Below are 27,721 nucleotides of genomic sequence, written 5' to 3'. Positions count from 1 at the left end.
CATCCCCGCCACCACCCTCTCGGGCCCACTCGCCCCAGCCGCCTCCCCCTCACCGCCTCCTCCTCACCAACCCTCACCCGCCGACGACAACCACCACCCCTCGACCGCAGACGCCATAGACGATGCTCCACCCCCTCCCGCCGCCCCACAGCGCCGCGCATCCGTAAAGCGCGTCGCTTCCGTCGGCGTCGGCTCGACCCGTGCTCCCTCTGTCGGCTCCAGCATGAGCCGCACCCCGTCCCTCGGCCCAAACGCCGCCCCGACACCCGCACCCGAGCGCCCACCGAGACCCGTCGGCGGCCTCCTCGCCGTCAACAGCGAGTACCGCGCGTCGGCCACCCCAGCCGGCTCGACCACCGGCGCCAGGCCAAAGTTCAAGCCTAACATGCGCAGGGTCCTCAAGGTCCACGACGACGACGACGACGACGACGAGTGCGTTCCCCTCCCTCTGTTCTGGCGGCGCACGAGGACGCCGACTCGATCGAGCAGCACTGAATCTTCCTCCCCTTCCGCTCGCCCAGGGACGTCAAGATGGTCCGTCCTCTCTCTCTCTCCCCCTCCCCTCTCGCGCAGATACCTGCACCCGTCGAGACGGCCTCGAGCTGACCCTGGCACCCGCAACAGGAGGACGGCGACTCGTTCCGCAACAAGCGCGGCCCGCGCGCACCGCGTGCGCGCCAGGACCTCGAGATGACGGCGTCGGGCCCGATGGCCCAAGGACCTGGTGGACCTCGTGCGTCGACGCTCTCTTTCTCCTCGACTCGGCGTCCCAGACCTCGTCGTACTGACCGCGGTCCTCTCTTTCCCCTCTCGCTCGGTCTCCTCCCTTCCCTCCCCTGCACTGCCACCTCTCGCCTCCTCGTCACCGACCCCACCAGCTCGCGCATGGGGCGCCGGCCGACCCGCAGGCGCCGGCGCGTCCGGCGCAGCCGTCATGGCCGCCTCGCGCGCGGGGACGCTCAACCGCATGCTCGACGACGACTCGGACGCGTCCGACCTCGAGGGCGGCGGCGGCTATGGCTCGGACGTGCCCGGCGGCGGTGCGGGCAGCGGCGGGTCGGGCGACGAGGGCGCCCACGTGCGCCGGTTCAAGGCGGTCGACCTGAACGACATTGGCGCCGAGCCTGGTGCAGGCGCGAGGGACGGCGAGGACGAGGCCGTGACGCCCTTGACGCTCCCGAGGGACCCAAAGGTCCTCAGGACCAAGATCCGCCGCCTCCAGGAGCGCAAGACCGAGAGGGCCAAACGCGAGGGTGCGTCCCCTCGTCGCGCTCGGGCCCCTTCCTCCTCCTTCTCGGCGCGTATTGACTCGCCTTTTGTCACGCACGTGCAGCGCGACACGCCGCCAAGGCGCAAGGCCTCGTCAAGCCCGAGCCGACCGACGACGCGCTCCCGGCATCGACCTCGACCTCGACCTCGGCGACGCCGCTCGGCGGCACGCCGGCGCCTTCCGCCATCGCGCCGAGCACGGCGGCGAGCTTGATCGGTGGCAATGCGGGCGAGACCGACTCGAAGGAGGGGTCGCTCGCGCTGCTGAGCGTCGACGAGGACAAGGAGGCCAAGGACTTGAAGGACCTCGAGGAGGAGGAGAAGAAGGAGATCAACCTCAGCGAGGCGTTCGACCTGGCTGTGCGTCCCTTCTCTCTCTCTCTCTCTCTTTCTCCCTCTCTTTCTCGCTCGGCGACGAGGCCTCGACTGACTCCCTACTCGCCGCCCGCAGCCCGAAACGCGCGGCGAGCTCTACATGTTCCAGTTCCCGCGCAAGTTCCCCGTCTTTGCGCCCGAGACGCCGGCCGACACCACCGCCACCGCCACCGGCGCCTCGTCGTCGTCGTCGGCGGCAGCCGTCAAGCCCGACCCGGACGCGCCCGCCGCGCTGCGCAAGCCCGCCGCGCCGGCGTGGGGCCGGTTCGGCTCGCGCGCCGAGAAGGCGAGCCGGTGGACCGAGCACGAGGGGAGGATCGGGCAGCTCCGGGTGCACGAGAGCGGCAAGGTGACGCTCAGGATCAAGGGCGACTTGCGGTACGAGGTGCGTCTTGGGCCGGGCCCGCTCTCTCCTCTATCGCTCGATCTCTCTCTCTGTCTCTCGCGCGTGCTCGAGCGTGTATCGGAGGAGCGTACTGACCCTCTCGAGTGTGCGACACGCGCAGGTCCTCCCCGCCGCGCAGCCGTCGTTCCTCCAGGAGGTCGCCATCCTCGACCACCGCGCCGCAGCCGGGTCCGCGTCGGCCTCTGCGGCCAACGGCAACGGGCACTCGAACGGCAACAAGCCCAAGCACCGCCGCCGCTCGGCCTCGGCCTCGTCGGGCTCGTCGTCATCATCTTCCTCCTCGGCGTCCGACACCGACAAGCCCTCGCGTTCCAAGGCCAAGGCGCGCCGACCGGTCCCGCCCGAGTCGCTCGTCGTCCTCGGCCAGACGCAGAAAAAGTTCCTCGTCGTGCCCGACATCAACGACCTGTTGGCGTCTGTCGCAAAGCAGGAAAAGGACGAGCGCGACGAGGAGAGGAGGGTCAAGCTTGAGCGGGCGAGGGGCGCGAGTGGGGCGGCGAGCGGGGCGGCCGGCAAGGGGAGGAGGTAGACGAGGGACGAGGACGCCGTGTGGAACGCTGGTGATCACGAACCTGGGCGAGGGCTGCTGCGGGAGCTTTGGACGACGCGGCTCTCGAGAGAGAGAGAGAGAAGACGGCGAGCGAGAGAGGACGAAAGCGGTCGTGATACAGGTACAGGTGCTACAGACGCTATGGCACGAGGTACGACGAGAGAGGGCATGATGGGGGTGCGGTACGAGGGAAGGAAGAGAGAGCCGGGGCTGAGAGGGAGGGGGTCCGGGCGCGAGTGTCGGGAAACGCTCAGAGGTAGTACGGCGCCCTGCTCGCGTCGACGCCGTACTCCTTGAGCGCTGCCGAGAGGTCGTCCATGGTGAGCACCGTGCGCTGGCGGCCCTGTGAGTGCGCCAAGCGCGAAAACGAGAGCGTCAGTCCAGCTGGAGGGGCGCGCTAGGCGGTACACGAGGATGCTCGAGGCATGCCCGCGCCTCGCCAGGCGTCGAGAGGAACGAGAGACGCACCTTGGCCTTGCCCTGTCCCGCTGCGCCCGCTCCAGCTCCAGCTCCTGCACCGCCCTTGTCCGCCGCGCCCTGCTGCCCCGCGGCGCCTGCCGCCGCGCCCGTCGCTCCTCCCGCCGCCGCCGCACCCGCCGCTGCTCCCGCTGCGCCCGCCCCTGCTGCGCCCGCACCCGTCGTGCGGCCTCCCGGCCCTGCGGCGGTGCGCGCGCGGGCGTACTGGAACGCGTCCGAGGCGATCGAGCTGATGAAGCGCTGTGCTGCGAGGGCGAGAAGGCGCTTGCTGGGGTCGTGGGGGAAGGGTGGCGTCAGCGAGGGAGGCTGGGAGAGGGAGGGAGGGAGGGGGGAGAGAGAGAGAGGGACGAGGAGGAGGTGGGGGAAGGGGGACGCACACGCGCACGTCGTTGGTGTCAAAGCCCGAGCGCTGGAGGTAGTAGTCGGTGACCTCGTCTGGGATCTGGTGGGTCGGGGGGTGGGGTCAGTGGGGGGCTGTCGGGCGCTGAGAAGAGGGACAGAGAGAGAGAGGGAGACGGACGACGGGCTGGTAGTCGTCCATGAGGTCGAGGAGAGCGCTCAGGTCTGCGTCGTTGCGTTGCTGCTGAGCGTCTCTGCGCTGACGGTGGTGGACATGAGGAGCGAGGCCCGAGTCGGGTTGTTGTGGTGGAAGAGGAGGAGCTGATGAGGTCGAGGTTGAGGCGGCGGCCTGTTGCTGTTGGAGTTGCTGCTGCAGTTGCTGTTGTTGCTGCTGCTGCTGAGCGTGTGCGTGTGAGCGCAGGAAGAGGTCGTTTGGGTTCATGGCCGTGAGCCTCAGAGGGAGGAGCACACCTTCGTCGCCTCCTCTCCTCCTCCCCTTCTCCTCACCTCTGGTCACCCCCCGTCGTCGTCCCACCTCATAAGTTCATCGCCAGTGAGCTCTCGCTTCCCCTCCCTCCCTCAAGCACCTCCACCCCAGCCCTTGTTCCCACCCTTCACGCCCCCTCCCCGTCCCTCGCCGCCGCCTCGAAAACTTCCCCTCACGGCCTCGCTCACTCGCTCCCTCGCAACCCACAGTGGCCCCCGCTCAGCAGACCAAGAAGGTCAAGAAGTCGGCCGACAACATCAACGCCAAGCTCGCCCTCGTCATCAAGTCGGGCAAGTACCAGCTCGGCTACAAGTCGGTCCTCAAGGCCATGCGCTCGGGCAAGTGTGCGTCCACAGGCCCAGTCCTCTCTCTCTCTCGTGTGTGCAGCGTGCGGGTACCTCGAACTTGTGCACTGACCACCCTCACCACTCGCAGCCAAGCTCGTCCTCGTCTCGGGCAACACCCCCCCTCTCCGCCGCTCCGAGATCGAGTACTACGCCATGCTCAGCAAGACGCCCGTTCACCTGTACCAGGGCTCGAACGTCGCCCTCGGCACCGCCGCCGGCAAGCTCTTCCGCGTCGGCGTCATGTCGATCGAGTCGGCCGGCGACTCGGACCTCCTCTCCATCACTGCCTAAAGCCCCTAGCGGCATCTGGCTTTGAGACGATTGGGGCGACGGGGCAAGGAGGTGGTGGTGGACGCGGGGTTGTAGATGCGCCTGGAACGAGAAGGGCGCGCCTTACACCCAGCGAAGAGGCTCCCTCTCCTCGTCACCGAGGGGAGGACCTTGGAGGGTCTCTCTCTCTCTCTCTTTCTCGTCGAGTATGCTGCGTTTCCTCTTCTTCTCGTCCCTCTCTCCCTCCTTCGCTTCTGTCTGGCGGTGCGCGCGAGAGCGGCGTGCGTGGTGGGCTTCGCCCTCTCGCTCGAGTCGCCCTTGCCTTCGTCACGGTCGGGCCTTTCTGTCGTAGCTCCTGTATCGCGCAATGCAGTTCCTCACGATCCTCTTGGTCTCGTGCGAGTGTCGAGCGAGCACCTCGATAGAAAGAGAGAGCACGGGTCGAGCAGGAGCGAGTTGAGAAGGCCGATTCAGGCCCGCTCGGACCTCGTTCTCGAGCGCTCGCGGCTGCTTGCGGTCCTGGACTGTCGCGTCGTTGCACTGTCTAGTAGTCCGAGTCGTAGACCTCGTCCCCACCCTCGTCCAGCTCGTCCAACTCGTCCAGCTCGTCGAGCTCGTCGTCGAACTCGGCGTCCGACACCGAGAGCTCCTCCTCCTCCTCCTCGAGCTGGCCCTCGACCTCCTCGTCCTCGGCAGACACCTCGACATCGTCCTCGACGTCGTCCACCTCGACCGGCGAAAGCTCATCGTCGTCCAGCTCGTCCTCGTCCTCGTCGAGGTCCGGCTCGGAAAGCGCCCCTCCCTCCTCGTCCTCGTCGTCGACCGGCTCCTGCTGCCCCTCGACCTCGTCCTTGTCCTCGCTCGTCGACGCAACGACGCCGTCCGACTCGTCGTCCTCGTCGGCGTACACGCCGCTCGCACCCCCGCTCTCCTGCCGCTCCTCCTCGTCCTCCTCGTACCCTCCCGCCGCCGCCGACACCTCCTGCTCGTCCTCCTCGCGCTCCTCGTCGGCGTCGCTCGAGTCGCCGTAGACGCTGCCGGCCGCGACAGGCTCGCGCTCGTGCTCGTACTCGTGCTCGTCCGGCTCGAGATTGAGCTCGTCGAGCTCGTTGGCGAGGGTGGAGGGGTCGTCTGTGGGGGCCAGTCGGGCCGTCGCGGAGGGGAGAGAGTGCAAGGGAGAGAGGGGCACGGTAAGCTCGAGATCGCGCGCGCGAGAAAGGGGAAGCGAAGGAGAGAGAGAGGACGCACCGGAGCTCTCCTCGTGCGCACGAGCCTCGCCCCCGCTCTCGCTCTCAGCTTCGTCCTCGGCGACATGCTCGCCGCTCGCGAGTGCACCCGACTCGCTCGAGACCTCGTACTCGTCGTCGGCCGGCGTCGCAGGCGCGTCGCGGTAGCTGCGAGCGAGGCGAGGGAAAGGCGGGGAGAGGGCGACAAGCGTCAGTGCTGCGTCTTCCGGACGGACAGGGCTTGCTCTACGCGCTCAAGGAGGCCTCGTCTCGCTCTCTGCGGCTGCAGCGGACCGCCTCATTGCCGGGCGCCGTCCCTCGCGCTCGAGCTGCTCGGCTGCTCTCGCTCGCGGCGCACGCTCGATGGGCACGGACGGCACGACCTTTAGTTCCACTTGCCCTCGACGGGCACGAGGGGTCGACTCGAGGGACAGTACTGATGGGGAGGGACGCGAGGCGAGGGAGGGGATGCACAGAGGAGTGAAGGAAAGCGGGTCGGGGGGAAAGCCAGAGGGTAGGGGGACCGCGAGGGAGCTCACTGCTTGCCCGAGTTGCCCGACGAGGTCCAGCCGCTGCCGTCCGACTTGGTGTACGACGCGTAGCCGTCGCCCGAGTTGTAGTCTGCGCGGCGAGGAGGCGGGAGGGTCAGCGTGGTCGAAGGCATCACGTAACGCGACGGGCGCTCGAGGAGAGCGCACGTCACGAGAGAGAGCGCGCAGGACGCACACTTTGAGCCGTCGCTGTTCGAGTAGGCGTACGAGCCGTCCTGGTTCGAGTCTGTCGCGTCGAGTGCGCACAGAGGAGGAGGCAAGAGCGAGTCAGTGCGCCGGCCACCGACCCGGAGAGAGAGAGAGAGAGAGAGGGACAAGGGGCGCACAGTGGTACGAGTTCTGGCTCGAGGCCGACGAGCCGTAGTCGCGCGAATCGTAGTGGTTGCCCTGCGAGTTGGTCCCGCTCGAGCTGATCGTGTACGACTGGCCAAAGTTGTCCGCTGCGCGGGAGGAAGAGGGAGAGGCAGTGGGGAAAGGAGGTCGAGCGAGGCTGTGCGTGCGTGAGGTCGAGGGCGTGCGCAGGCGGGGCGAGCGGGCGTGACGGCGGGCAAAGGTCGGAGGTGGGGAGGGGGACGAGGTGAAAAAGGTTAGCGCGGCGTCTTGTGTGGGTTGCGCAAGGCTGAGCGAGGACGATAAGCGCACTGGGCATGGTGCGAGTGCTGGTGCTGGTCTCGAGGTGGTGTGTGGAGGGAGAGAGAGCGAGAAGAAGCGTGACGAGCTGATGAAGAACTGTGGGAGCGAGCGGCCGCATTCAGCCTCGTCGCGCTCGAGCCCCGGCCACGCCGCAGACTCTCAAAGAATAACCTCACAGAGAAGCAACCAGAAGCGGCGAAGAGAGTACAACAGCGCACTGCGATTCCACCCGCTCTCGTCGCCTCGTTCTCCCCAACCCGGACCTCGCTCGCTCGCTCGTCCATCTGGAGCTAGGCCGCCGCACCTGCACCTGCACCCGCACCCTCGTGCACACCGGCGCCGCCCTCGAGAGCCGGCGGCGCTTCGACCTCGCGCTTGAACGCCTTCCACCGCTCAATCTCGTCGGGCTGCTCCAGGATGTCGAGCGGCTTGTGCAGCTGCGCGCGAGGTAGAGGAGGGCCGAGTCAGTGCGAGATCCTTGTCGAAGGGCGGCGAAGGAGAGGAGGGAACGCGAGGGACGTACAGAGAGGGCGATGCCGTCCCAGAACTGCTCCTGCGACCCCTCGGGGAACGCGCGCGGGTTCTCGCCCTTCTGCGGACGCGACGGCGAGGCAGACAGTCAGTGTCGAGATCACGGCGCCTTACGTGCGACGTCGGATCGCGATGACCCGCCGCACACGAGGACGAGAAAGCGCGAAACGAGGCCAACGCACCTTAGGCCTCCTTTTGCGGAGCTGGATGGCGCCGCCCAACTGCGCATAGTACGCGCCCTTGCGCCTGCCGCCGACCGTCGCCGGGCGCGCCTTGCGCTCGCCCTCGGTCGCGTCCTCGCCCGCGTCGAAGCTAAGGATGAACTCTTGCGTGAGCGCCCGCGTCGAGGCGACCTCGTAGTCGCGCACGTAGCGAAAGTCGAACGCCTGCGACCAGACAGGACATGACAGGAGTCAGTCAGTACGGCGCCTCTCGGGAGGAGAGAAATGCGGCAGAGACAGAGAGGACGGCCTGCGCGACGCACCTCGTCGGGCCCAGTCTCCTCGCCGGCGTACCGCTTTTCGGTGTAGGCGACGGCGTTCGGGTCGTCCGACGGGAGGTAGTACGCGACGCGGCCCTCGCCCTCGGGGAACACGGCCGACAGGTCGCGCATGAGGGCGCGAGGCAGTCGAGGGTCGGGACCGAGCCGGGGGAGCTCGTTCTGCGCGCGCACACAAGCAGACCATCAGTGACTGCTGCGACGACAAAGTCGCAGCGAGGCGCCGAGAAGGTGGAACGAGAGGGCGAGGACGCACCGGGCCCTGGTTTGCCGGGTCCTCGCCGAACCGGACGAGGTCGAGCTCGTTGGCCCACAGGTCGGCGTCGGGCAGGATGTCGAACGCCTCGACGGCCGTGACGCCCTGCTTGGTCGGGTGACGCAGCTCGGACAGGGGGACGTTGGCGGCCGTGAACGTGGCGGCGATGGCGGCGGCGCGGCCCGGGCGGTCCAGCGGGTCGAGAGCGACGTGGGCCTTTTTCGGGGTGCTGCAGGCACGAGAGGGGGGAGGGAACGGGAAGTCGGTCAGTCCGTGTGCGCCGTGTGTGAGGACAAGAAAGAGGACGAGGGAGACGCACCCGTTGAGCTGCTGCATGGCGAGCCTCGAAGGCCCGGCGTCGCTCGACAGGTACTCGGTCTTGCGCAGCCAGCTGACGTCGACCTTCTTGCTCACGTCGGTGATGTTGGCGCGGGCGGGCGTGCCCGGTGCGGCGCCTGGGCCGGCGGCGGCCGCGTTGCGCGGCGTGGGCTCGTCAAACAGGAAGGCGTCCTCGTCGGCTCGAGGTGGGACAGGCGCGTCTTGCGGCGGAGCGATGGCTGCGGGTGGTCGAGTAGGTGTCAGTCTACGCTGACTGTCGCGAGCGGGAGAGAGAGAGAGAGGGGCGCACAGGAGCGGTTGCCCATCCAGTACTCGCCATCCGGGTCGGCGCCCTCGGCAGGACGGCCGTACTCGAGCGGGAGGCCGAGCTCGGCGTCGAGGATGAGCGGGAGCTCGCGCTCGCCCTGGATCGGGGTGAGGAAGTCGTAGGCGGCGTAGCGTTGCGGGGTGGTCGGGACGTTGAGCAGGCGCGGCGGAAACGGTGGCTGCGAGGGGGCAGGCGGGTCAGGCGGTGGAGGAGAGGCAGGGTCGCGATGCTCTGGGTGGGACGCACTGGCGGGAGCGGGTTGGAGAAGCGGACGCGGGCGAGGAGGGTCGCCTTGGACCTGGGCGGAGGAGGAGAGGGTGAGTACAAGGGGCGCGAGTCCGAGCAGGCGAGGAGGAGGGGACGCACTGCTTGCCCTCTGCAGCCATCGTGAGCTTGATCGGGTTGGGCGTGGATCGGGTGAAGCGGGGAGGACGACAGACGACGAACCGAAGCGACGAAGACGAGCTGATGGCGGCCCACTCGCCTCGCGCCTCGTGTGGCCGGCCTGATTAGTCCAGCAGCTCGACTCGAGCTCTGCGAGCTGCCTCGCCTTGCCTCTGCGGCACCGCGAGCCGTGTGACGAGGGCCCCCTCGTCTCGTCCTCCTCGAACCAGCTCTCGCTCTCTCGCCTCTACCTCCGCACGGTCTTGCTGCCGTTGTGCGTTACTGCACGCTGCAGACAGATTAGCGCCGTCGCCTGCTACGACTGGCCCGGACCTCCGCACACTCGCACACCTCGCCCCCCTCGTCCCCACACCGCGACCGTCTTGCTCCCCAGACTCGCCGCTCCACGGCACGAGCGATGTGTTTTGCTCCCGTCGGCGACGACAAGGTCGTCGGGCTTCCCGGCGGCAAGCCCCTCTTCATCGACCAGGGCGACACGCGCGTCGCCGACTCGTCCCGCGAGGCCATTGTCTGTGCGTCCCTCGTCTCCCTCTCTCTCTCTCTCGCCGTGCCGGTATTGACGGACGCTCGACCTCTCGCCGGTACACGTCAACTCCTCGCCCGCCGCCGCCCCTCGCAGTCCTTCACGGCCTCGGCTCCTCGCACTCGTTCTACTCGGCCGCCCTTCCGCTCTCGCGCCTCTCGGCCGCACCGCACCCGTACCGCCTCGTGCGCTACGACATGGACGGGCACGGCCTGTCGCCCGTCTCGCAGCTCGACACGGCCGACGACGCTGGCATGCTCGCCGTCGAGGACCTTGTCGAGGACCTCGCCGCCGTCCTCGAGCGTGTCGGCGTCGACCGGGTCCGGGCGCTCGTCGGGCACAGCCTCGGGGGCATGGTCGCGTGCGCTTTTGCGGCGAGGTACCCGGACAAGGTCGACAAACTCGGTGCGTCTGCGCCTCTGTCTCTCTCTCATCGACGCACCCCTCCTGACTCGTCGTCGCACACCCAGTCCTCCTCGGCGCCATGCGCGCCCTCTCGCCGTCGCTCCAGACCCTCATGCTCAAGCGCGCTCACACGGTCCTCGAGCACGGCATGTCGGCCGTCGTCGACCAGGTCGTCGCGGCGGGCTTGTCGGAGCGCACGAGGGCCGACTCGCCGCTCGCTGTCGCCATGGTGCGCGCACTCGTGCTCGCGACCAAGCCCGAGGGGTACGCCGCAGCGTGTCGAGCCCTTGCCGGGGCGAGCGAGCCCGAGTACAGCCGCATCAAGGCAGAGACGCTCGTCGTAGCCGGTGCGCCCCCTTCTCTCTCTCTTTCGGGACCTCGGGCCGCACGAGAACTCAAGACTGACACGTTGCACGCGACAGGCGAGTACGACGTCCTCTCGGACGCAGCGACGAGCGACCACCTGTGCGACGAGATCCCGAACGCGCGCCGCGTCGACCTGAGCGGCGTCGGGCATTGGCACGCGGTTGAGGACCCGGCCGGCGTCGCGCGAGTGCTCGACGAGTTCTTGCTGTGACGAGTTTGGCGGCGCTGGAGGGACGGTGCGGCGAGCGCAGGCAGGTCGGGAGCGAGCGATTGGGTGGGGAGACGGTCGGGTTGCCGCTGGACGGCTCGTCGGTCGTCGTTGGGTCGCGCGACTGGTAGCTGGACGAGTGCATCGACGATCTGACGTCGCTCAGTCGGCCACAGAGGACGAGTGAGCTCGGAGACAGGGAGGAAGCCAAGTCACTGGTGATCGAAGCGGCTTCGGCAGTGCGAACGTCAACCTCGGGTGCTTCCTTGGTAGCTCGTTGGACCTCGTACAGCCCACGAGAGCTCGTAGTCAGGCTCACGCACCCGCGGAGAGGGAAGCAGGAAAGGAGAAACCCTCGTCGTCGTTCTCCCCCAACTCCTCGTCGCCCGGATCCTTTCTCCTCCCTCCACCACCTCTCACCCCCTCTGCGGGCTCTGGCACTTGCACTCTCGCCTTCCAGCACCTCTTCTCCCCCGGCTGCGCCCGTTCCCCCTTCCCCTCCACCCTCCGTACCCGCTCCCACCTCCCCCTCCCTCGACCCTTCGACCACCGCTTCCGTCATGCCGTGAGCTCTCTCTGCCTCGTTCGCAGCTCTTGCAGCACCCCACTGACTCTCTCTACCCGCCACGCCCACTCCCACGCCCCTGCCCCCGTTCCTCACCGACTTACCCACCTCCCGCCGCCCAACATCCTCATCGACACCGCCTCCTCCGACCTCGCCCGCCTCGAACCGATTCGATGCGGCGCCGCAGCTTCTCTGGAGTGACTGGTGCGACCAACGGGGCCAGCGTGCCTGCTGGCGACGCCGACGAGTACGAGTGGGACCACTCGAAGGTTGGCCACTTCATCGGTGCGTCGCCTCGTCCTCTTTGTCCGCCTCTTCTCTGCAGAGAGACAGTCACTGACGCAAGCTACACCTCCTGCCTGTCCGTCCACCGTCCTTTCCGCCGCCGCCGTCGCCCAACTCGACTTCCCTATCCCCCTCGCCCGCCCTGCCCCACCACTCTCTCTCGCCTCCGCCGACCGCTCCTGTCCCGCGCACGCCCTACCGACCCGACCTCCTACCTCGCACGACCCGACTATGCCAACCTCTTCGCCATGTCGTGCGCGCACGTCGTCTTCTACGCCGCCCTCGGCCTCGTTCCCCCACAGGCGGCAACTCGCTCGAGTCGGCGCCTCCTTCTCGTGTCGCCAACTGGGTCCGCTCGCGCGGTGGCCACACGGTCATCACCAAGATCCTCATCTGCAACAACGGTGCGTCGTCGCTTCTCTGTCACGGCTGCCTGCCGCCGTTCCGTCCGACTGACTCTCTCTCTCTCGCTCGACGCGTTCAGGTATCGCCGCCGTCAAGGAGATCCGCTCGGTGCGCAAGTGGGCGTACGAGACGTTCGGCTCGGAGCGCGCCATCGAGTTCGTCGTCATGGCGACGCCCGAGGACCTGCGCGTCAACGCCGACTACATCCGCATGGCCGACCAGTACGTCGAGGTGCCCGGCGGCACCAACAACAACAACTACGCCAACGTCGACGTCATCGTCGACGTCGCCGAGCGCACGGGTGTCCACGCTGTCTGGGCCGGCTGGTGCGTCCCCTTCTCGCTCGGTCCCTCTCCCCTTTCGCGCCTTGCCTTTCTCTCGATGTACAGCCAGACTGACGAGCTCCTCTCTCCACGCCTGCAGGGGTCACGCCTCGGAGAACCCTCGCCTGCCCGAGTCGCTCGCCGCGTCCAAGCACAAGATCGTCTTCATCGGTCCTCCCGGGTCGGCCATGCGCTCGCTCGGCGACAAGATCTCGTCGACCATCGTCGCGCAGCACGCCAAGGTGCCCTGCATGGACTGGTCCGGCACTGGCATCGACGAGGTGACGACGACCGACGACGGCCTCGTCACCGTCACCGACGAGGTGTACCAGAAGGCGTGCGTCCACGACGCCGACGAGGGCCTCGAGCGTGCGGCCAAGATCGGGTACCCGGTCATGATCAAGGCGTCCGAGGGCGGCGGCGGCAAGGGCATCCGCATGGTCAGCAAGGACGCCGACTTCAAGCAGTCGTTCCAGGCCGTCCTCACCGAGGTTCCCGGTGCGTCCACCGTCTCTCTTTTCAAGAGACCGCCCTCATCACGAGGACTCGCACTGACTCTTGCGTCGCTCCCGCAGGCTCGCCCGTCTTCATCATGAAGCTCGCCGGTGCCGCTCGCCACCTCGAGGTGCAGGTCCTCGCCGACCAGTACGGCAACGCCATCTCGCTCTTCGGCCGCGACTGCTCGGTCCAGCGTCGCCACCAGAAGATCATCGAGGAGGCGCCCGTCACGATCGCCGGGCCCGAGCGCTTCGAGGAGATGGAGAAGTCGGCCGTGCGCCTCGCCAAGCTCGTCGGCTACGTGTCGGCCGGCACGACCGAGTTCCTGTACTCGGCCGCCGACGACAAGTTCGCCTTCCTCGAGCTCAACCCGCGCCTCCAGGTCGAGCACCCGACGACCGAGATGGTGTCGGGCGTCAACCTGCCGGCCGCCCAGCTCCAGATCGCCATGGGCATCCCGCTCCACCGCATCCGCGACATCCGCACGCTGTACGGCAAGTCGCCGCACGGTCGGTCGCTCATCGACTTTGACTTTGAGAACCCCGAGTCGACCAAGACGCAGCGCAAGCCGGCGCCAAAGGGCCACGTCGTCGCCGTCCGTATCACGGCCGAGAACCCGGACGCCGGCTTCAAGCCGTCGATGGGCACCCTCCAGGAGCTCAACTTCCGCTCGAGCACGAACGTGTGGGGCTACTTCTCGGTCGGCTCGGCCGGTGGCCTGCACGAGTTTGCCGACTCGCAGTTCGGCCACATCTTCGCGTACGGCTCGGACCGCGGCGAGTCGCGCAAGAACATGGTCGTCGCCCTCAAGGAGCTGTCGATCCGCGGCGACTTCCGCACGACGGTCGAGTACCTCATCAAGCTCCTCGAGACCGAGGCGTTCGAGGACAACACGATCACGACGGCCTGGCTCGACAACCTCATCTCGATGCGCCTCACGGCCGAGCGCCCCGACACGACGCTCGCCATCATTTGCGGCGCCGCGACCAAGGCCCACCTCGCGTCCGAGGCCAACGTCGCCGAGTACAAACGCATCCTCGAGAAGGGCCAGACGCCCGCCAAGGAGCTCCTCGCGACCGTCGTCCCGCTCGAGTTCGTCATCGAGGACGTCAAGTACCGCGCGACGGCGTCGCGCTCGTCGCCGACGACGTGGTCGATCTACGTCAACGGCTCGTCGGTCGCGGTCGGCGTCCGGCCCCTCGCCGACGGCGGCCTCCTCGTCCTCCTCGACGGCCGCTCGTACACGTGCTACGCCAAGGAGGAGGTCGGCGCCCTGCGCCTCTCGATCGACTCGCGCACGGTCCTCATCGCCCAGGAGAACGACCCGACCCAGCTCCGCTCGCCGTCGCCGGGCAAGCTCGTGCGCTACTTCATCGAGAGCGGCGAGCACATCTCGAAGGGCGAGGCCTACGCCGAGATCGAGGTCATGAAGGTGCGTCGCCTCTTCCTCCTTCGTCGTCGTCGTCGTCGTCGTCGTCGCCGCCGTCGTCGTCGTCGTCGCCATACTCGAGAGCGCGCACTGACCCCTCCTTTGCCCGACTTTCACAGATGATCATGCCCCTCATCGCGGCCGAGGACGGCATCGCGCAGTTCATCAAGCAGCCAGGAGCGACGCTCGAGGCGGGCGACATCCTCGGCATCCTCTCGCTCGACGACCCGAGCCGCGTCAACCACGCCAAGCCGTTCGACGGCCAGCTGCCGCAGCTCGGCCTGCCGAGCATCATCGGCAACAAGCCGCACCAGCGCTTCGCCTACCTCAAGGAGGTCCTCGGCAACATCCTCGCCGGGTACGACAACCAGTCCATCATGCAGGCGAGCATCAAGGAGCTCGTCCAGGTCCTCCAGACGCCCGAGCTCCCGTACGGCGAGGCCAACGCCGTCCTGTCGACCCTGTCGGGCCGCATCCCGGCCAAGCTCGAGCAGGCGCTGCGCCAGTCGATCGACTCGGCCGCCGCCGGCGGCGCCGAGTTCCCGTCGCCCAAGCTGCGCAAGCTCATCGACTCGTGCCTCGACGAGCTGCGCCCGACCGAGGCCCAGACGATCCGCAACTTCCTCGTCGCGTTCGACGACATCGTGTACCGGTACCGCGCCGGCCTCAAGCACCACGAGTGGGCGACGCTCGCCGGCCTCCTCGGCCTGTACGCCGAGACTGAGAAGCCCTTCTCGGCGCGCGACAACGATGTCGTCCTCGAGCTGCGCGAGCTGTACCGCGACGCGCCCGACACGGTCGTCAAGCTCGTCCTGTCGCACTACAAGGCGGCGAGCAAGAACACGCTCGCGCTCGCGCTCCTCGACATCGTCAAGGGGTCCGACACGATCCCGCTCGTCGAGGAGGTCGTGAGCCCGGTCCTCAAGGAGCTCGCCGAGCTCGACTCGAAGGCGACGACCAAGGTGTCGCTCAAGGCGCGCGAGGTCCTCATCCACACCCAGCTCCCGTCGCTCGACGAGCGCCTCCACCAGCTCGAGTCGATCCTCAAGGCCTCGGTCACGACGACCGTGTACGGCGCCGTCGGGCCCTCGGACCGCACCCCTCGCGGCGACGTCCTGCGCGACGTCATCGACAGCCGGTTCACCGTGTTCGACGTCCTGCCGGGCTTCTTCCAGCACCAGGACCAGTGGGTCGCCCTCGCCGCGCTCGACACGTACGTGCGCCGCGCGTACCGCTCGTACAACCTCATCAACCTCGAGCACGTCGAGGCCGACGCCGCCGAGGACGAGCCGTCGACGGTCGCGTGGTCGTTCCGCATGCGCAAGGCGGCGAGCGAGTCGGCGCCGACGACGCCGACGACCGGCCTCACGTCGCAGCGCACGGCGTCGTACTCGGACCTCACGTTCCTCCTGAACCAGGCCCAGAGCGAGCCGATCCGCTACGGCGCCATGTTCTCGATCAAATCGCTCGACAACCTCGAGCGCGAGCTCACGGCCGTCATGCGCCACTTCCCCGACTCGGGTCGCGGCAAGATCGAGCAGGCGCCGCAGGCCCAGTCGAGCCAGGACTCGTGGAACGTCGTCAACGTCGCCCTCACCGTGCCCGGCCAGGCCCACGACCTCGACGAGGACGCGCTCCGCGCCCAGTTCGCCCACGTCATCAACGCCCTGAGCGGCCAGATGGACCGCCACGGCATGCGTCGCCTCACGCTCCTCATCTGCCGCGAGGGCCAGTACCCGTCGTACTACACGCTCCGCAAGCAGGACGGCCAGTGGAAGGAGCTCGAGACGATCCGCGACATCGAGCCGGCGCTCGCGTTCCAGCTCGAGCTCGGCCGCCTGTCCAACTTCAACCTCGAGCCGTGCCCCGTCGAGAACCGCCAGATCCACATCTACTACGCGACGGCCAAGGGCAACTCGTCCGACTGCCGCTTCTTCGTGCGCGCCCTCGTCCGCCCGGGTCGCCTGCGCGGCAGCATGAAGACGGCCGACTACCTCGTCAGCGAGTCGGACCGCCTCATCACCGACGTTCTCGACACGCTCGAGGTCGTGAGCGCTCAGCGCCGTGCCGCCGACGGCAACCACATCTCGGTTCGTCCTCCTCTCTCTCGCTTCCTCCCTCCTCCCTCCTCCCTCTTCCCTCCTCTCGTCCTCTCGTCCTTCTCTCTCTCTCCCCTCGCACTGTCGCCTAGCCGTCAGCGACAGCCACTGACTCTCGTCCCCTTCCTTGCGCACGTTCCCCCCTCGTTCAGCTCAACTTCCTGTACAGCCTGCGCCTCGACTTTGAGGAGGTCCAGACGGCCCTCGCCGGCTTCATCGACCGCCACGGCAAGCGCTTCTGGCGCCTGCGCGTGACGGGCGCCGAGATCCGCATCGTCATCGAGGACGCCCAGGGCAACATCCAGCCGATCCGCGCCATCATCGAGAACGTGTCGGGCTTCGTCGTCAAGTACGAGGCGTACCGCGAGGTGACGACCGACAAGGGCCAGGTCATCCTCAAGTCGATCGGCCCGCAGGGCGCGTTCCACCTCCAGCCGGTCAACTTCCCGTACCCGACCAAGGAGTGGCTCCAGCCCAAGCGCTACAAGGCCCACGTCGTCGGCACGACGTACGCGTACGACTTCCCCGACCTGTTCCGCCAGGCGATCCGCAAGCAGTGGAAGGCGGTCGGCAAGACGGCGCCCGCCGAGCCGCTCGTCGCCAAAGAGCTCGTCCTCGACGAGTTCGGCGTCCCGCAGGAGGTCGCGCGCCCGCCCGGCACCAACAACATCGGCATGGTCGGCTGGGTCTTTACGATCTGCACGCCCGAGTACCCGTCGGGCCGCCGCGTCGTCGCCATCGCCAACGACATCACGTTCAAGATTGGCTCGTTCGGGCCCGACGAGGACCGCTACTTCTTCGCCGTGACCGAGCTCGCGCGCAAGCTCGGCTTGCCGCGCATCTACCTGTCGGCCAACTCGGGCGCCCGCCTCGGCATCGCCGACGAGCTCGTCGACCAGTTCAGCGTCGCGTGGATCGACGCCTCGCGCCCGGAAAAGGGCTTCAAGTACCTGTACCTCACGCCCGAGAAGCTCGGCGAGCTCAACAACAAGGGCGACAAGAGCGTCATCACGACCAAGGTCGACGAGGACGGCGAGACGCGGTACCAGATCACCGACATCATCGGCCTCCAGGACGGCCTCGGCGTCGAGTCGCTCAAGGGCTCGGGCCTCATCGCCGGCGAGACGTCGCGCGCGTACGACGACATCTTTACGATCACGCTCGTCACGGCGCGCTCGGTCGGCATCGGCGCGTACCTCGTCCGCCTCGGCCAGCGCGCCGTCCAGGTCGAGGGCCAGCCGATCATCCTCACGGGCGCCGGCGCGCTCAACAAGGTGCTCGGTCGCGAGGTCTACTCGAGCAACCTGCAGCTCGGCGGCACGCAGATCATGTACAAGAACGGCGTGTCGCACCTGACGGCCGCCAACGACCTCGAGGGCGTCCTCAGCATCGTCCAGTGGCTCTCGTTCGTGCCCGAGTCGCGCGGCGCGCCGCTCCCGATCCTCCCCTCGGTCGACTCGTGGGACCGCACGATCGAGTACCAGCCGATCAAGGGCGCGTACGACCCGCGCTGGTTCCTCGCCGGCAAGACGGACGAGACGGACGGCCGCTGGCTGTCGGGCTTCTTCGACAAGGGCACGTTCCAGGAAACCCTCAGCGGGTGGGCCCAGACGGTCGTCGTCGGCCGCGCTCGCCTCGGCGGCATCCCGTTCGGCGCCATCGCGGTCGAGACGCGCACGGTCGAGCGCATCGTGCCCGCCGACCCGGCCAACCCGCTCTCAAACGAGCAGAAGATCATGGAGGCCGGCCAGGTGCGTCCTCTCTCTCTCTCTCTCTCTCTCTGTCGTCCCTGCCCGTCCTCGACGCCGTCACTGACCTCGTCGCCGCCGTCCTGCAGGTCTGGTACCCGAACTCGGCCTTCAAGACGGGCCAGGCGATCGCCGACTTCAACCGCGAGGGCCTGCCGCTCATCATCTTTGCCAACTGGCGCGGCTTCTCGGGCGGCCAGCAGGACATGTTCGACGAGGTCCTCAAGCGCGGCTCGCTCATCGTCGACGGCCTCTCGGCGTACAAGCAGCCCGTCTTCGTCTACATCGTGCCCAACGGCGAGCTTCGAGGCGGCGCCTGGGTCGTCCTCGACCCGTCGATCAACAACAACGGCATGATGGAGATGTACGTCGACGAGACGGCGCGCGCCGGCGTCCTCGAGCCCGAGGGCATCGTCGAGATCAAGCTCCGCAAGGACAAGATCCTCGCCCTCATGGACCGCCTCGACCCGACCTACCACTCGCTCAAGGCCAAGAGCACCGACGCCAGCCTCTCGCCCGCCGACGCCGCCTCGGTCAAGACCGACCTCGCCGCTCGCGAGAAGGTCCTCCTCCCGCTGTACCAGCAGATCGCGCTCCAGTTCGCCGACCAGCACGACCGCGCCGGACGTGTGCGTCCCTCTTTCCTCTTCTCCTCGTCGTCATCGTCGACGGCCGCCTCGTTTCGAACCCGTACTGACCTCGTCGGTCCTCCCCTCCCCTCGTTGCAGATCCTCGCCAAGGGCTGCGCTCGCGACAGCATCGTCTGGAGCGAGGCTCGCCGCTACTTCTACCTGCGCGCCAAGCGTCGCATCCTCGAGGAGGCCGCCATCACCCGCATCGCCGCCGCCAACCCGTCGCTCTCGCGCGAGGACAAGCTCGCCTACCTCGCCCAGGTCATCCCGGCCGACGTCGACCTCTCGAGCGACGCCGCCGTCGCCGACGCCCTCGAGAAGGCGGCGAGCGACATCACGGCCACGGTGCGCACGGCGCGCACGTCGGCCATCGCCGCCCAGATCGCGTCGCTCGCGACCGAGGACGGCGCCGCCTTCGCCGAGGGCCTTCGTGCCGCGCTCGGCGACAAGCTCGACGCCGAGACGGTCGCCAAGCTCCAGCAGGTCCTTTCGCAGTAGTAGATAGACTCGTTTCCCTCTCTCTCGTTCTCGTTCTCTCTCTCTCTCTCCCTCCTCTTGGTTCTCTCTCTCTCTCTCGCGCGCTCTCTCTCCCCTCTGCCCCTCTCTCCCTCTTTCTCTCTTAGTACCCCCGTCTCCTTCCTCTTCCCTACGGTCCTTAGGGCGCCGCGCGCCTCTCTCTCCTTCCCTTGGCTAGTCACGTGAATACGTCTCTCTGCAACCGGTTCTCTCTCCTTGGTCCATCTCCTCGTCCTCCTTGTCACGCCGAGAGAGCTGCGAGCGCGCACGAGCGTCGGCGATTGCGATGGCGCTGGCGAGGGAAAGTGACGACAGCTTCCCCTTGAGCAGCTTTTGAGTGCGAGGCGCGCGCGATTGACATGTACATCGGAGCTCTCGCCGCCTGCTCTGCTCGCTCCTCGCATGCCGCCGCGACCACGACTCGCAGAACGCGTCTCTTCAAGCTCAAGGCTCGGCGACGCGTCGCCCTCGGACGCTGGCGATGCCGCCGAGCGCCAGTCGACGATGAGCTCGCTCGGCGGCGCCGCTCCTGAGCCGCATCGTCCTGCTGTACCGCCTCTCGCTTGCATGCGCTTCTCGCCGCGACCTTGCGTCAATCAAGCGCTCGTCGATGCGCTCGCTCCGCTGCGAGAATTCAGGATGAAGGAGTACGGCCGTGCGTCTCTCCTCCTCGCGCCTCGCTTCCCACGGCCTCGGTCGCCGCCGAAACGAGCACTGACACGTCGCTCGACCGCTCCGAACCCTCAGCAAGCAGTCCTGAAGCGATCTCGTACGCGACCGCCCTGTCGGCCATTATCGCCTGTCCGTACAAGCTGCGGTCGGGCGACGAGGCTCGCGCCCTGTTCAAGGTGCGGCCCTTCCAGCCTTGCTTCTCGCTGCTCGGCACGACTCATACGTTCTCACCTGCAGGTCGGCGAGAAGCTGGCGATCAAGGTCGACGAGTTCCTCGAGACGGGCCGCGTCAAGGAGGCCGGTGCGTCGCTCCTTCTCGTCCTCCCTCTCGCCCTCTTTCGTCACACCCGGACGTCGTAGCTCACGGTCGAGCACCCGCAGACGACCTCGAGCATAACGACCGCTACCAGGCCATCAAATCCCTGATGACCGTCCATGGCATCGGCCACCACGGCGCGCGCGATTTGTACTCGCAAGGGTTCCGCTCCGCCGAGGACATGCGCAAGAGCGGGCGGTGGGAGAAGGAGTTTCGCTATCACGACGACATACAGCATCCGTGGGTCCTCTCTGTGCGCCTACGCCGAGACGAGAGAAGTGCGAGTAGGTGACTCACGCCCGCTCGTCCTCCCTGCAGGATCCCACGAGCCGAGGTCGAGAGCATTGCGCGCTTTGTGCAGCTACAAGTCGACCGCATAGAAGGAGGGTCGCACATGGTCATCTGCGGCGGGTGCGTCGACAGCTCTTTCTCGCTCGTCGACGTCCTTTTGGCCGAGGAGGCCTGACCGTCGTCGTCGCGCTCGCAGATACCGGCGAGGCAAGACGATGTCGAACGACGTCGACCTCCTTATCACGTTGTGCGTGGCTCTCTCTGTCTCCCTCGCTCGACGCCGCCTGATCTCGAGGTCCGTGCGCACGCAGCCCGCACCAAGACGGCAAGGAACGAGGGCTTCTCCGCCGGCTCTGCCACCGTCTCGAGGTCAAAGGTGCGCCTCGCAGCATTCTCACATGCCCTCTCTCGCACTCTGGACCGTCCTGACGCTGCCCTTCCCTCGACCCGGGAGCAGGTTTCATTCCGCCCGACGGCATCCTCTCCTTCTCCGAGCCGGCGACACTGCGCTCGACTCGCGAGAACAAGCGCGCCGGTTCGTTTGACGCGCTCGACAAGGCGCTCGTCGTCTTCAAGCACGTTGCGAACAGCACGACGAGGCCGAGAGACCACTACCGCCGCGTCGACCTCATCGTGACGAGGTGGCCGAGCTGGGGCGCAGCCGTCGTCGGGGTGAGCCCTCTCGAGCACGTTTCGTCTCGTCCAGTCGACGTTCAGAGACTGACGCGGGCGCCATCGTCACGCAGTGGAGCGGGTCGACGCAGTTCGAGCGCGACTTGAGAAGGGCGGCCGAGAAGCTGTGCGTGTCCTCTCGCTTTCCCTCTTTCGCGAGCGACGGGGCCACAAATGATCCCTGACACACCTCTCGTTGCGAGCGAGCAGAGGCTACAAGTTTGACTCGGGCGGGCTTCGCGTGCGCGGGACGAACGAGGTGGTGCCGACTGCGCACGAGCGTGACGTCTTTCGAGCACTGAGTCTGCCTTGGATCCGTGCGTCGACGCTCTCTCTCTCGACGTACTCCCAGCGACGAGCCGACGACCTGACCTTACGCTCCGCCGCAGCACCCAACATGCGTAACGCCGACCCGTAGATGATGACGAGGAGGACGAGAAGGACGGTCGAGGCGGCTCTCGATGGGAATGCAAGGATACGTCACTTGCGACACGATGCGGAACATGCGAGAGAGCGACGGTCCCAAGGCTCTGCGTGCCGCCCATCGTCTGCGAGCGAAAGAGGAGGTCAGGCTCGACGACGGCGAGAAACGGGAGAGCCGAAAGAAAGAGAGCGAGAGAACGCACCTCGGCCACGCCGTTCTCTATCCTCCCTTATACCGCCTGCGCCTCGAGCGCCCTCGCTCCCGCATACTGCTGGTCCCAGTAGAGCAACGCCGTCTCGCCCTCGTCCACCTCCGCCTCGCCGAGCTTGACGCTCTCGACTCGCGCGATGAAGAGCTCCGACCGCGGCTGATCGTCCTCGACACCGACACTCGCCTGCTCCTCGACGCCGACACCTGCCGGGCCTGCGCCGAGAGGCGAGAGCGGCAGGCGCTGCACGACTCGGCAGTCGAGCGAGCCGAGCCCGGTGCGCTCGAGCTCGGCGAACAGCGCCGGGTCGAACTGGGCCATGGGGGGTGGTGCTGATGGCGATAGTGGTGCGCCTGGGTCAGGAGAGGTGGGTGGAGAGGACGAGGGAGGGGGAGAGGGTTGCGCCTTGGCGGGGAGCGGGGCCTGCCGCGCGAACGCTCGCGCGAGCGGCTCTTGGCGAGTCGACAGGAGGTGGACGCGAAAGGTGGGCTCGACTGGATGTGCGTCGCCCCGTGCCGAGGTTGTCGGGGTCGAGAGGAAGGCGGCGAGGCGAGAGGGGAGGCGGAGCGAGAACGAGACGAGCGGCGGCGACAGCGAGATGCTCGCGAGCGACGACAGCGTCGCGCCGTGGTTGTGCAGAGGCTCTTCGCTCGCTGTGCCCGCGCTCGGTGCCGGGCTCGTCGCGGTGGACGAGGGGATGTGGGCGGTGATGACGGCGACCGGCTGCGCGACGCGGCGGAACAGCTCGCGCTGCAGCGGCGAGGGGAGCGAGGCCCTAGTGGTGGTCGACTGGGTGCGTGCGAGCCATGGCTGCAATGGAAGGCGCAGTCGCCGCGACATGGTCGGCGCGGAGAGCGAGTGGCTCACGTGCAAGTTCAAAGTCACGCTCTCTCACTCTCGCTCTCGGTGCGCGGTTGTAGGAGACGATGCAGAGTTGCACAGAGGCACGGGCACGAATTACGGCACCGGCTAACGAGGGAGAGGGGGAGCTAGACGAGGGGAAGTAGAAACATCGAGGGGGTGGATCCAGAGCTAGTGATGGCAGAGAGGGGCGACGCAGGGTCACCGAGGTGTAGGAGTGGTACAGACGCCTTCTCGGACGTGAGGGAGGAAAGGGAGGGCAAGAGAGGGGAGGGGCGAGGCGACTCAGAGCTCGCGAGGCGCCTCCTTAACCGGCGGGAGCGTCGTCGCGTTGCTCGGCGAGCGCGAGTGCCCGCCTCGCGGGTTGCTCGGCCCGAGCTGCGCCGCACCCTTGTCGACGAGCTGCTGCGTCGACAGGCTCGGGTCGTGCGCCGCCGGGTCGGCGAGCGAGCCCTCGGGCCGCCACTGGCCGCCGACCGACGCAAACACGAGCGACGGCGCGATCGCCATGAGCATCGTCGGCTGCATGTCCATGTCGCGCAGCTGCTTGTGCGCGCTCTTGGTGCGGCGGAACCGGATAATGTTGCTCGCGCGCGCACGGCCGCCGCGCACGGTCGAGTAGATGCGCAGGCCGTCGATGGCGCGCTGGATGCCCTCGGCCCACTTGCGCTCCTCGGCCGCCTTGTCGACGTTGGGGAGCTCGTCGGCCTTGGACATGTCCGGGTACAGGTGGAGCTTGACCATGAGGCGCTCGAGCGGGCCGGGCGGGAGCGTGCGCAGGAAGGCCGCCCACGGGATCGAGCACAGGCCGATGATGACCGAGATGGCCCAGTACTTGCCGTCGATGCGGTGCACCTGGAACGCGGCGCCGCCAAAGTTGACAATGAGGGCCTGACCGCCGACCACTGCGAGGAGGACGAGAGTCAGTCGGGTCGCCCGAGGTGAGGTGACGACGAGGGCGAGCAGCGGGACGCACTGATGAAGAAGATGACGATGAAGTACGGGTTCTTGTGGACACGCGAAAAGATGTTGTAGTGGCGGTCGAGGCGACGGCAGTTGAACATGTTGACTGGCGAGAAGGGAGGAAGGGAGGTCAGTCGGCCGGTCTCTCTCGACGACACGAACGACGAGAGAGATAAGGCGCACAGATTTGCGAGAAGACAAAGGCGTTGAAGATGAGCGTCTTGAGGTCGTTCTCCTCGTTGATGCGCTCGGCCTCGTCGGTCGCGTTTAGGCCAAGGATCTGGTGCCCGGCAAAGTTGAGGACGAGCGCCGGGACCGTCTTGAACAGGGCCTGGCCGAGGATCATGACCCACATGTTGATGCTGATGAGCGGCGCCGTCTTGCGGTCCGGCTGGCGGTCGAGCGACTCGGGGTCGGCCGGGTCGGTCGCGAGGGCGAGGGCGGCAAACGTGTCCATGATGAGGTTGACCCAGAGGAGCTGAACGGCCGTGAGGACCGACTCCTCCTCGTCCGAGGCGACGGCAGAGACGAACGTGATGACGACGGCGCAGATGTTGACCGAGAGCTGGAACTGTGGGTCCGTGCGGGGAGGCAGGGGTCAGTACGTGGTCGCGCTTCAACGACCGCCGCCGCCGCCGCCGCCGACGACGACGACGAGAGAGAGAGGGACAGAGAGACGCACCTGGAGGAACTTGCGGACCGAGTCGTTGACGCAGCGTCCCCACATGATGGCCGACACGATCGAGGCAAAGTTGTCGTCCATGAGGATGATGTCGCTCGCCTCCTTGGCGACCTCGGTGCCGGCGATGCCCATCGAGAAGCCGACGTTGGCCGTCTTGAGCGCAGGACCGTCGTTGGTGCCGTCGCCCGTGACGCCGACGACCTCGCCCATCGACTTGAGCGTCTCGACGAGCACCTTCTTGTCCTCGGGCGACGAGCGCGCGAGGACCTGCAAGTTGGGGACGACCTCGAGGCGCTGCTGAGGCGACAGCTTGCGGAAGACGGGGCCCTCCATGATGATGCCGCCCTTGCTGAAGATGCCGCACTGGCTCGCGATCGAGCGCGCCGTGAGGACGTTGTCGCCCGTGCACATCTTGACCATGACGCCGGCGCGCTGGCACGTCGCGACGGCGGCGGCGACGCCCTCGCGGAGCGGGTCCTCGATGGCCGTGATGGCGATCAGGGTCAGGTCGCGCGCCATGTCGTCGTAGTCGACCTCGCCCTCGGCGTTGACCTGGGCGCCGGCCGGCGGCCAGCTCGGGAAGTCGCGCGAGCACAGGGCGATCGTGCGCAGCGACTGGCACGCGTAGAAGATGATGGTGCGGCTGATGTTGGCGCGCGTCTCGTCGTCGAACGCCTCGGTCTCGACCTCGGCGGCTTGGTCGGCGGCGTCGGCGCCGTGCTCCTGGACGACGACGTGGCGGGTGGCGAGCTTGGCGAGGACCTCGGACGCGCCCTTGAGGAACAGGCGGTAGCCCTGCTTGCCCGGGAGGCGGACGACGACGCCCATGCACTTGCGCTCGGACGAGAACGGCACCATCTGGACGACGTCGGCCGCCTCGCGCACCGCCTTCCAGTGCTCCCACCCTTGCGCCTGGGCCCACGACATGAGGGCCGTCTCGGTCTTGGACCCGACAAAGCCGCCCTCGGCGCCGTGCTCGTCGGTGCCCTCGAACGCGGTCGAGTTGACGACGACCGACTCGTTGAGGAGCTTGCGCAGCGCCGCCGGCACGTGCTGCTGGATGTCGCCCATGTCCGAGGTAAAGTCGAGGCGGCCCTTGCGCTGCGGGACGACGTCGAGCTGCTGCTGCTGCTGCTGGTCGCGCTCGAGGTCGGCCGCCTTCTCGTCGTTGTCGTCGTGGCCGCTCGCGCTCACCTTCTCCGGGTCGCGGTCGTCGTTGGCGTTGGTGCGGGCCGAGTTCTCGTCGAGGCGCGACACGAACTTGAGGTGGACGCCGATCGAGCCGGCGACGACCGTCATCTGGTTGGTCGTGAGCGTGCCCGTCTTGTCGGTGCAGACGCACGTCGCGTTGGCCATCGTCTCGCACGCTCCGAGGACGCGCACGAGCAGGTTCATCTTGGTCATGCGGCGCGTCGCGAACGCGAGCGCGAGCGTGACGGCGAGCGGCAGGCCCTCGGGGACGGCGACGACGACGACCGTGACCGAGATGATGAGCACCGAGATGAAGTTCTGCGCCTTGTCGTCGGCGGTGCGGTCCGGGTTGGTGCTGAGGCCGACAAAGAACCGGATCATGAGGGCGACGAACAGGAGGAGACCGGCGGCCGAACCGAGCCACGCGATGAGCTCGGCGAGCGCGTTGAGCTTGAGCTGGAGCGGCGTGTCCTCGGCGTCGCCTTGAAGAGCTGTTGGTCGTGTGCGAGAGTGCGCGAGTCAGTGAGAGGCTGGCGAGGGTGCCAGAAGAGAGAGAGAGGGGGGGACGCACACATCATGATCTTGCCGTGGAACGAGTTGCGGCCGACCGACGTGACGACGTACCGACCGACGCCCTCGACGACCTTGGAGCCCGAGATCATGAAGCAGTCGGTCTTGCCGTTGCTGCCCTCCTTGTCGATGTCGTCAAAGCTCGCCTTGCGGACCGCGTCCGACTCGCCGGTCGCGCCCGACTCGTCGCAGCGCACGTTGTGGCCCGACAGGAAGACGCCGTCGACGGGCACGATCTCGCCCGGCTCGAGGAACAGGATGTCGCCGACGACGACGTCGTAGACCGACATGAGGCGCTCCTGGCCGTTACGGAGCGCCTTGACGTTGCGCTCCTCCTTCTGCGCGTTGAGCTTCTGGAACTGCTTCTCCTTTTGCCAGTCGTTGACCGAGCCGACCATGACGACGATGAGGATGGCGACGACGATGGCGACGCCCTCGACCCAGTCGACCGAGGGGAGCGTGCAGATGTTGGTCGGCGGGCACGACGTCGACGGGTAGGTCTCGGGCGGCGTGCCGAGGTCCTGGTACAGGCCGAGCGCGAGCGACACGACGGCGGCGACCGACAGGATGATGAGGACCTTGTCCTGCGCGGCGAGAAAGAGAGGGTTAGTGAGAGGTCCTCGGGTCGAGAGGAGAGAGAAAGGGCGGGGCGCACCGTGTAGGCGGCCCAGCACAGGGCGAGGAACGACTTGGGGACCTTGCCCGGAACGCGGTTCTCGCCGTAGACGCGCAGGCGGTCGTCGTACCCGGCAGGCTTGCCGGCCTCGGCGTCGGCGAGGCCGACACGCGGGTCGGTCTGGAGGCCCTCGAGGATGCCCGACGTGCCGCCGAGCGAGCGCAGGTGGTCGAACGACTTGGGGTCGACGAGGTTGTACAGGGCCGAGGGCGTCAGGTCGCGCGCGAAGGGCGCCATCTGGTCGGGCGAGGGGTCGACGATCTGGTACGTCTCGACGGGCTTGCGGGCGCGGCGCGGGAAGATGCCGCACACCCGACCGGGCTTCTCGACGGCCGTGTCCTCGAGGCCCGGGTTGGACGCGTCCTGGACGGTGCCGTCGCCCGCGAGCTGGAGGGGCTTGCCGGCGTGGTCGAGGCCGGCCTCGAGGTCGCGGGGCGCGCGTGCGGCGCTCGTGCCCTTGGCAAAGTGCGTGTGGCTCGAGTCGGACGAGGCGGCGTCGGGGATGGTCGAGGCGAACGAGGGCGCCTGCGAGGGGCGGCGGTGCGACCGGTCGCGGTCGCCGGCGGCGGCCTCGACGGCTCGGCGTTTGCCATCAGGCTGCGAGCGAGAGAGGGTGTGTCAGTGACGGTGTCCTCGTGGGCTCGAGAGACAGGGGCTGCTGCTGAAGCGCGTCAGGCGGGCGATCCCGCCTCGAGAGAGTGCCAAGCCCCTGCGCCGCATGATGCTCAGGGCGAGGCCTATCTCGGCCGGCGCGCAAGGGGTCGCCGGGGCGGCGACGAGGGTGACAGGCGAGAGGAGAGGGTTGCTGCACCTCTGTGAGGGACATGGTGGCCCGCCCGGAGAGGTGAGAGGGGGCGAGGGCGAAGAGGGAGGGTGGGAAGGGGCGCGGGGGAGAAGAAGGGACCGCGAGGCGCGAGGGACGAGGA

General features: G+C 67.8%; 8 protein-coding genes across 8 annotated transcripts; 3 read left to right on the top strand and 5 right to left on the bottom strand.

Moving 5' to 3' along the window:
• Window positions 1-1,690: 1,690 nt before the first annotated feature.
• RHOBADRAFT_66585 (uncharacterized protein) lies at window positions 1,691-2,623 on the top strand. Its single transcript, XM_018419016.1, has 2 exons — window positions 1,691-2,029; window positions 2,151-2,623. Exons 1-2 carry the CDS (start codon window positions 1,745-1,747, stop codon window positions 2,577-2,579), a joined length of 714 nt encoding a protein of 237 aa, XP_018270365.1. The 5' UTR covers window positions 1,691-1,744; the 3' UTR covers window positions 2,580-2,623.
• A 227-nt stretch (window positions 2,624-2,850) lies between these two features.
• Window positions 2,851-3,618, bottom strand: RHOBADRAFT_44802 (uncharacterized protein; the record flags this gene model as incomplete). Its single annotated transcript, XM_018414482.1, has 4 exons — window positions 2,851-2,943; window positions 3,069-3,345; window positions 3,455-3,519; window positions 3,598-3,618. The coding sequence occupies 4 exons, from the start codon at window positions 3,616-3,618 to the stop codon at window positions 2,851-2,853; spliced, it is 456 nt and encodes a 151-aa protein (XP_018270364.1).
• Window positions 3,619-3,931: 313 nt separating this feature from the next.
• On the top strand, window positions 3,932-4,606 carry RHOBADRAFT_65200 (uncharacterized protein). Its single transcript, XM_018418661.1, has 3 exons — window positions 3,932-3,969; window positions 4,113-4,247; window positions 4,339-4,606. Coding segments are annotated over exons 1-3 (339 nt in total). The 5' UTR covers window positions 3,932-3,968; the 3' UTR covers window positions 4,542-4,606.
• Window positions 4,607-5,064: 458 nt separating this feature from the next.
• RHOBADRAFT_54155 (uncharacterized protein) lies at window positions 5,065-6,973 on the bottom strand (the record flags this gene model as incomplete). The annotated part of the gene is made up of 6 exons (XM_018417174.1): window positions 6,940-6,973; window positions 6,624-6,737; window positions 6,473-6,523; window positions 6,286-6,367; window positions 5,769-5,914; window positions 5,065-5,651 (listed from the first exon to the last, which is right to left on the bottom strand). Exons 1-6 carry the CDS (start codon window positions 6,944-6,946, stop codon window positions 5,065-5,067), a joined length of 987 nt encoding a protein of 328 aa, XP_018270362.1. The 5' UTR covers window positions 6,947-6,973.
• A 157-nt stretch (window positions 6,974-7,130) lies between these two features.
• Window positions 7,131-9,270, bottom strand: RHOBADRAFT_54154 (uncharacterized protein). The gene is made up of 9 exons (XM_018417173.1): window positions 9,229-9,270; window positions 9,109-9,160; window positions 8,845-9,040; window positions 8,536-8,773; window positions 8,217-8,445; window positions 7,946-8,122; window positions 7,644-7,847; window positions 7,454-7,522; window positions 7,131-7,367 (listed from the first exon to the last, which is right to left on the bottom strand). Exons 1-9 carry the CDS (start codon window positions 9,246-9,248, stop codon window positions 7,221-7,223), a joined length of 1,332 nt encoding a protein of 443 aa, XP_018270361.1. The 5' UTR covers window positions 9,249-9,270; the 3' UTR covers window positions 7,131-7,220.
• Window positions 9,271-11,196: 1,926 nt separating this feature from the next.
• On the top strand, window positions 11,197-19,493 carry RHOBADRAFT_37308 (uncharacterized protein). The gene is made up of 10 exons (XM_018413425.1): window positions 11,197-11,334; window positions 11,522-11,619; window positions 11,922-12,023; window positions 12,104-12,350; window positions 12,448-12,845; window positions 12,923-14,277; window positions 14,394-16,364; window positions 16,526-18,124; window positions 18,211-18,750; window positions 18,850-19,493. Exons 1-10 carry the CDS (start codon window positions 11,330-11,332, stop codon window positions 19,249-19,251), a joined length of 6,717 nt encoding a protein of 2,238 aa, XP_018270360.1. The 5' UTR covers window positions 11,197-11,329; the 3' UTR covers window positions 19,252-19,493.
• Window positions 19,494-21,655: 2,162 nt separating this feature from the next.
• On the bottom strand, window positions 21,656-22,692 carry RHOBADRAFT_54152 (uncharacterized protein; the record flags this gene model as incomplete). Its single annotated transcript, XM_018417172.1, has 2 exons — window positions 21,656-21,768; window positions 21,847-22,692. One exon carries the CDS (start codon window positions 22,690-22,692, stop codon window positions 21,874-21,876), a length of 819 nt encoding a protein of 272 aa, XP_018270359.1. The 3' UTR covers window positions 21,656-21,768; window positions 21,847-21,873.
• Window positions 22,693-22,768: 76 nt separating this feature from the next.
• Window positions 22,769-27,032, bottom strand: RHOBADRAFT_48590 (uncharacterized protein; the record flags this gene model as incomplete). Its single annotated transcript, XM_018415158.1, has 6 exons — window positions 22,769-23,618; window positions 23,690-23,782; window positions 23,860-24,247; window positions 24,359-26,040; window positions 26,121-26,703; window positions 26,775-27,032. The coding sequence occupies 6 exons, from the start codon at window positions 27,030-27,032 to the stop codon at window positions 22,999-23,001; spliced, it is 3,624 nt and encodes a 1,207-aa protein (XP_018270358.1). The 3' UTR covers window positions 22,769-22,998.
• Between the last annotated feature and the right edge of the window lie 689 nt (window positions 27,033-27,721).

Source organism: Rhodotorula graminis (assembly GCF_001329695.1).
Source record: "Rhodotorula graminis WP1 unplaced genomic scaffold RHOBAscaffold_8, whole genome shotgun sequence".
NCBI lineage: Eukaryota > Fungi > Basidiomycota > Microbotryomycetes > Sporidiobolales > Sporidiobolaceae > Rhodotorula > Rhodotorula graminis.
This window is presented reverse-complemented; position numbering and strand designations above follow the sequence as displayed.

Coding starts and splice junctions, on each gene's coding strand:
- RHOBADRAFT_66585 (XM_018419016.1), top strand. CDS start 1,745: ATGTTCCAGTTCCCGCGCAAGTTCCCCGTCTTTGCGCCCGAGACGCCG. Junction 2,030..2,150: donor AGGGCGACTTGCGGTACGAG/GTGCGTCTTGGG, acceptor CGACACGCGCAG/GTCCTCCCCGCCGCGCAGCC.
- RHOBADRAFT_65200 (XM_018418661.1), top strand. Junction 4,248..4,338: donor GGCCATGCGCTCGGGCAAGT/GTGCGTCCACAG, acceptor CACCACTCGCAG/CCAAGCTCGTCCTCGTCTCG.
- RHOBADRAFT_54154 (XM_018417173.1), bottom strand. CDS start 9,248: ATGGCTGCAGAGGGCAAGCA. Junction 9,041..9,108: donor TCTCCAACCCGCTCCCGCCA/GTGCGTCCCACC, acceptor GCCCCCTCGCAG/CCACCGTTTCCGCCGCGCCT. Junction 7,368..7,453: donor GGGACGGCATCGCCCTCTCT/GTACGTCCCTCG, acceptor CCTCGCGCGCAG/CTGCACAAGCCGCTCGACAT.
- RHOBADRAFT_37308 (XM_018413425.1), top strand. Junction 12,351..12,447: donor CACGCTGTCTGGGCCGGCTG/GTGCGTCCCCTT, acceptor CCACGCCTGCAG/GGGTCACGCCTCGGAGAACC. Junction 18,751..18,849: donor AGCACGACCGCGCCGGACGT/GTGCGTCCCTCT, acceptor CCCTCGTTGCAG/ATCCTCGCCAAGGGCTGCGC.